Here is a 7,043-nt window from a genome sequence, read left to right as displayed (position 1 = left end):
CTCAAGATAAAACAGATGCCTATGAAGCTCAAAAGGCTGCCCAAAGTATAGCAGGCCAGGCCGGGCGGATTCGGCCGGTTTATGAAGGAGCGACTTAAATGGCGGCGGCCGGGTTAGGATGGAGCGGAGAATGAGGCATTTTTAACTTCAATAGGGAGAGGGTCAAGGCTGGGGGGGTTTTGGGGCAACTAATACCGGGGTGTGTGGGGGTATGGAATACCCACCAGGATAAGTGGTAGGTCAGAGATTAATAAATTGCGGAATTTGAGGATAAATGGTTCAAAATGGTGAGTTTTACGGCTTTCTGAGGGATATTTTATTAATCCTCACGATATTCTATTAGTTATATCAATCCAATTAAGTAAAACGGTTTAAACTTAAAAATTTCTCTGAGCTCTGGGGGGGGGGGGGGTTTATCCCCCAAAACCCCCCCCCCCTCGCTGCACCACTGATACCCTGTGAGCCGCCTCCAGGGTGCTTGTCACGGTGTGATCAATTAGTGCTAGAGTACATCTGTTCTCTAGCACTGCATTATTTTGAGATATGAAGTTGCATTTTATAATATCTGCTAAAAGCAAATTATGGATGAAACTTTTAGCATGATGCTAACAAAATATGTAGCTGACTTTATGAAATGTATGATTTTGCAATTCATTCATAGGGGCAACAAATTATCAGTATAGGCACTCTCATACCTCACGAGAACTCCCTGAAATTTTCTGTTTATTGTATATGTATGTGCCTGCTGCTAAGGATCCTGGGTGAATGAGTTAAGCTGAATCCCCCTGGTCAGGGTGCGGAATGGAAAATTCATTATTTAAATCTTACAAATAGAGATCTATCAAAGGGTGATTATTTTAAACATCACAAGAGGCATGGCTCAAAGCCTTTAAGACCCGAATCTTAGAATACTTTCATGTTCAGAAATTATTTGTTCCGGTAGGGGATGTATCGATTTTGAAGTTTGTCGTTGGCCATAGTATCAGTGAAGTGTCTATAATTTATGAAGTTGAAGGGATCAGTTACTCTCAAATTTTTAAGACAATATGTTTCTAGATGGAAGGTATTTGCTGTGGGTTGCAGGCATTACTGATGCAGCTGACATAATAATAATATTATATTTGCCCAAAGATCTTGTACGTATAATATAAGTTATGATTTCAAATATGTATCCCCACCATTTGTTTTTTTATGTTATTTTACTTTCCATCCAGAATTTCATTTGAAAATAGGGTAGACATTTGAATTACTGCATTAACTATGCATTATACAAATGCTAACTTGATGTTTACGTATCGAAAGTTAGATACTTATTGAGAGTCTGAATTTTGATCCATTTTGCTGTTTCAGGTGTTTTTAAGTGGGTAAAAAGGGGCCTGTCCCTCATTTCTCCCTGACGTGTGGAAAATAAAGAAAAAATTAAATACCATAAACTGAATTAGTTTAATGAATCATGAGTGAGAGGGGACAAGGGGGCCCTTGCTGTCCAAAATGAGTATCTACACATGTCACAGTGATCTTTATTGGCCTAAATGGTGGCCATGATGCTAATTGAAACATGTGTAGCACAGTCGTGACCCTTAGACATTCAGTAACCCGACCAATGGATGATCTACCATCAGTACCTACCTCCTCCTCCTCCCTCCACATCTCTCATTTTTTCCCACACAGTGATGACTGCTGTGTTCCACAACAAAACAAATATGTAGTTTAATTTTGCTGATTTAACAGTTTTAATGGAGCAGAAATATCAACTGAGCTTGAGAAACTATGGTTTCTAACATGAGCCTGCTGAATTGAAACTCTGTACAGTTCTGATGAGAGAGTTTATATGACTAAGCATCCATTGATATTGGTTAACATCCTTTCTGCAATATTTTTTGTTAGAATTACCTTGGATTGGGGTGGGAAACCTGGAACAGATCCAAAGCTGTTGGGGTATAATGAAACCTTATGCCAGCCCATTTCAGGTGGGCTGTGCAAAAAATGGTAAGGGTATTTTCTAGAAATTTCAGATTTTAAATTAAAATAAGCACCTAATTTTACTAAATGCATCTATATTTTTACCCAATGCTAAAGATATATTCAGAGCTTAGAACCATAATTGGGTTGTGGGACGGTATCTATCCCAGTGAGAAATGGGTGGTGGAACCCACGTGGAGAATTAACGTGGATACCACGTGTTTTTGGTCGTGGAATCAACGTGGAACCCACGTGGAAATTTGGTGGAAAAATTAAAACAGCAGTTGGTGCTGTCCTAAAACCATTAAAACCTCAACCACTCTATATCTAAACCTTCTATATATGTGTCTACGATTTTTCATGTGCTCTCATGGCTGCCTTTCCACGAATTATATAAAAATAGAATGTGCGATACATTTTCACATAACTAGCGTGGTTTCAGGATGATAAATGACGCAATGTCACCAGAGAGTTAAGTTCCACAAATTAGAAATTCTGTTTAACATTTTATGATAATCACCACAAATCCACTTGAAATCAACGTGGATTCCACGTGGGTCCAACCGCTCAATATCCACCACTCAACGTGGATTCCACCACCCATTTCTCACTGGGATGAGACGGCCGCAATCATGAATGAAATTAAGTAAGTCAAAAGGGAATGGAAGGAAGGGTGGAGAGAAACCCGGCGTCGGCACTAGCCTGCTCTTAACGAAAGGCGCCAAGGGGACCACGGCTTAACGTCCCATCCAACGGACGGAGTGTTGCACTTGAAATGCCATCCACAGCATTCGGGCAGTCACTAAAAATTCTCTGCCACTGCCGGGATTTGAACCCGAGCCCACCGAGTTGGAAGCCTTCATCGACGCGTCAGGCCTGATTTATCTTATTTCATTGATGAAAAATTTTATATATGAGACTTCAACTACAACTCTTGAAACGTTCCAATAGGTAAAGAAGATTTGAATGTCCCGGTTCTAAAAACCTCTGCCGTTTTTTGGTGCTGCCATCTTCCTTGATATATGCCTACTAAGAGGATAAGGGGAACACGCAAAAGAAGCCGTGGAAACTGCTTTCGTTATGTTGAAGTGTCAACCGCAGCCAACAGATGGGATCTCGTTGGATAGGATTACGTTGATAAGCAAACGTACAAGTGGTATACGTGGTAAATAGGAATTACTCAGTGGTCTTGTGTACTAGAGTTGCTCTTTGTGGAATATTTAACTATTAGCCATGTCGTCTCCTGAAGAGTCTCAACTGAAAGGTGGCCACCCCCCTGCAGGTAAACATGTCTTATACATGAATATTGTCATGTAAGGAATGCGTCATTTTAGGATGGTTGAAGCACGCCGTCGTGTAATTCACGTGACAGGATTTTCTTATTCTCATGTTCTATTCTGGTTATAATTACAGTGAAGGCAGGAGGAATGAGAATAACACAGCACAAATCTCCTAAAGATGACAACAAAGAAGTTAAAGTCAGCAAAGAGGAGGAGATGGAGCCGTCGACGAATTTGAAAGTCTCATCAAGGTATTCATAAGAGTATAATTCTAATTTATCATTCGAAATATTTTTATCTTGTGCGTTTATCACGGGTCGATGGTGTACGAAATAAATATCAAGTTGCTTTGTAATGTAACTTACCAAATTAACTTCCGTTTCCCAAAACTTGAATGGATCTTTTCCAGAGTGATAGAATGTCTTGGGCAGTGAGAAATTTATACTAAATCGTGAGATCGTCAAAGTTGCTCAATCTAGGGTTCAAATTTCCAATATGTCTTGATTGTTGCCGTCACAATTAATTTCGCAAATCGTGACTTCGTGTCATTTTATGTGTGTCAGCCGGGTGGGTTGTAGACCTTGAAAAATGTATACGAGTGGCTGAATCCACGTTAATGGGAGACGCGTTTATATTGGGATAGCCCATATTATTTTTTTTGCTAAACCGAATCGGAGATCAGATTTTTCGTGTCGCATTCTTTGGAAGGAATAGTTGCATGTCTGGAAAATAATGATTTCTCATAAGATTTGGTTGGGACGTACTCAACGTATAGTTCGTAGAATGGATTATAATTACTAAGTAATACCTTACTCTATGATCTATAATTATTTTGTCTCTAAATTTACAGTGATGCGATCGTACTTTATCAATATCCCGCTGTGTGGAAGCTATTTCATATGCTGCGTTTTGGAGAGAAGGCTATTAATTGGCTTGCTGCTTATCATGCAAGCCTCTGTTATGTATCCATTGCCCCCTATTTAATAAGTTCTGATTAATCCTACCTATTACATAGTAAGAAATATCTCTGGATTCCTTTTGGAATGCTGAATATTTAACCAATGTTTTATTGGATGTCTGTTCATGAAACTCTTTGGACTGTATCTTTATCAAAGACAAACAGGTGAAAACATCGGGAACAATGGGATATTTTAGGCTTGTATTCTGACATTTGAATGCCAATCTGTTTTCTTCAGAATTTATGCGAGCTGAAAGTGATTGGGGAACCAAAATTTAAATGTGCTCATCACAAGTAGAGTCGTGGATAATGGTTGGTTGGTTTTGGCTTTTTAATTGGTTGGGGTATGGTATTTATCTGAAGTACTTTATTTCCTCATCTTCGCAAAGTCTTTGCTCGAAAAACTACAATGTTTAAATCCAGTAATTTCATTGATACCTTACAATTCTGAAAAGTACACAATCATGACTTCTATTTTCTGACATGTCACCAAAGAGGATTGATATGTCCTCGATGTCACCTAACAGCTTGTTACTTCAATCATCTATTTTCGTTTGTTTTGGCTACGAAAGCAATCAGAGATCCCTAATCAGAATGAATGCTGTATTTACCATAAATTTTCAATGCACGCCTTTGTCCATATCTAGCAAATGTGTAGTATAGGAAATAAGTAATGAATCATAAATTTGGTGGCCATCTGATAAAAAACTGAGAGTTCAATTAATCTCGCTTACCAAGGTCTTCAAGGTCTTTCTCCTACTTGGGTTGTTGACCAGTATTTCAATGGAACTATGCTAAGGATAATGGAGGAGAAGCTATGTTAAAATGTCAGCCAAAATTTTTCATGCCAGGTGGAAATCCTGGAATGATCTCACTGTTAATTACAATGTACTGCCACGGACATTATTTCCAAAAATTAGCATTTAACGTTTGTGAAACATGTATTCCCAACATGTGAAACATTTCTTGGTACTATAGAGAATAAAAACTGTGGCTGCTTCGCTTGTTGATGCAAAGGATTTTGCTGTGCTAAAAAAATGGATATATTGTTATTTATTAGTGGAGGATGCTTTTGAATGTCAGGTTTAGGCTATCAAAGTGTAATATGTACGTATTTTCTTGGAGGTCAGTGAAAACCTGATTGATGAAAGTTCTCTGATTGCATTTTATCATTTGAGGATGGACAATTAAGTGGTTATAATTATTTTTTTGCTGTTAAAGTTTTCAGAAATTCATTCTCTGTTTGATTTGCAGCCCACCCAAGACGACAACTGTATCAGGAGCTCCAGTGCGTGGCAATGCAGATTTTCCTGTGGAAGCAGTCCAAGCATTCCACGAGAAGCCACGCCCGACACATGACCCTCACATTCACCACACCAAGCCTGGAAACATCCACCAGCCAAGGAAGTGAAATTGCTTGTTAAAGTCAAGGATATTATAGGAGATGACAAGTGCTAATCAGGGTTATTTGTAGGGGGTTTGAAGGACAGAGTTGAATTTCTACTCTTATTCTACCATTGACGTTGGAATTAAGAGACTGTGTGCATTGAATTGTATTTTATGGAGTCAAATGTCCATATTTCCGAGAATTCATTTTGACTTATTATAATAACCATTTTATGGTGGACTAGAGGTAAGGGAGGTTGGGATAGGGATAAAACTCCTTGCAGATTTATTTTTCTTTTTATTTGGAGCTGCATTTATTTGGGTTGACAGTTGGGAGTAGTCAATAATTTTGAATCTAATTTTGTTATGTTTCGTGTGCATACTCTATGTTGATGTTTATTGTTGTCGCTCTACCTTCAATCCTGATGCAAATATTTCTTTAATATACTTCTATATGGGTAGTAAGTTTTATTTTTCAGGATTCAGCTGTTCTCACAATGGCTAGGAAAGAGGAACTTTATCTTTTTTACCTTCTTTTTCTTTTGCATTTTCTCTTTATTTTTATATTTTGATTTGGGTGTAAGGTTGATTTTTATGGTAAAGTCTGATTCAGTTAAGTTTTAACTATTTTCTTCATTTTCTGCTATTATTCTTTACAGTGATAATTTCTTTGGGAACAAATCTCATGATATCTTGAAAGAGTTGCTAGTCTGAGAGACTTAATGGAAAACTGCTTGAATAAGATTGTTTATTTTAAAAATATTTCTTTAGTGAAATAAAAAAATGATGTAAATCTTTTCTATGGTCGCCTTTATCTTATGCAAATATGTAGTTATTTACTGTGGCTCACCCCATATTTATCCTCTGCCTGTTGAGAGTGAAGAAGTGTGCTTCCTAGATTTTGTTCAAAGGAGCCGAAGGGCAATGTGGAACACCAAATCGACATAAAATCATCATGAAATATTGAGAGCCAATACATTTTTATTCAAATTTCCAACATCTCCAACCATTTTCACCAGGAGGCACATTTCTTACAAGTACAGTAGACTCTCGTTAATACGAACACTGTTATTATGAAGTTTTCGTTATTACAAAGCAAATCATTGGTCCCGACAAAAAGGCCTATCCAAGCTATAGTAAAAGAAAAGTTATTACGAAATTTTCATTTTTACGAAATTACGAACCTCAGTCCCGGTCCTGGCAGTTACAAAATGAACTTTATTACAAAGTTCCACGCTCAAGCAATGATATTTAGGTGGATATTCAGTATGCTAAGTTTTAATAATCGCACTATGTTAAGTTCTTCACGTGTGCTGTGCCCAAGAGCGTCAATTATCTTTATTCAGTGCACACACAACGTCATATAATAAGCTTCACTCCTGTGGAGTCATGGTAATACACTCATTACTGCTCGTAAATTGGAGGTAGTAATTTTCGAATTTGGTGCCTTTCGATTT

The 7,043-nt window shown here is 37.8% G+C and overlaps 1 protein-coding gene across 1 annotated transcript; it reads left to right on the top strand.

The window, feature by feature from the left end:
- Nucleotides 1-3,047: 3,047 nt before the first annotated feature.
- LOC124156560 (death-associated protein 1) lies at nucleotides 3,048-6,386 on the top strand. The gene is made up of 3 exons (XM_046531179.1): nucleotides 3,048-3,244; nucleotides 3,376-3,493; nucleotides 5,455-6,386. Exons 1-3 carry the CDS (start codon nucleotides 3,196-3,198, stop codon nucleotides 5,609-5,611), a joined length of 324 nt encoding a protein of 107 aa, XP_046387135.1. The 5' UTR covers nucleotides 3,048-3,195; the 3' UTR covers nucleotides 5,612-6,386.
- The last annotated feature ends 657 nt before the right edge of the window (nucleotides 6,387-7,043 follow it).

This window comes from Ischnura elegans, chromosome 3 (genome assembly GCF_921293095.1).
Source record: "Ischnura elegans chromosome 3, ioIscEleg1.1, whole genome shotgun sequence".
NCBI lineage: Eukaryota > Metazoa > Arthropoda > Insecta > Odonata > Coenagrionidae > Ischnura > Ischnura elegans.
Note: the sequence above shows the minus strand (reverse complement) of the source record. Positions and strands in the feature narration are given on the sequence as shown.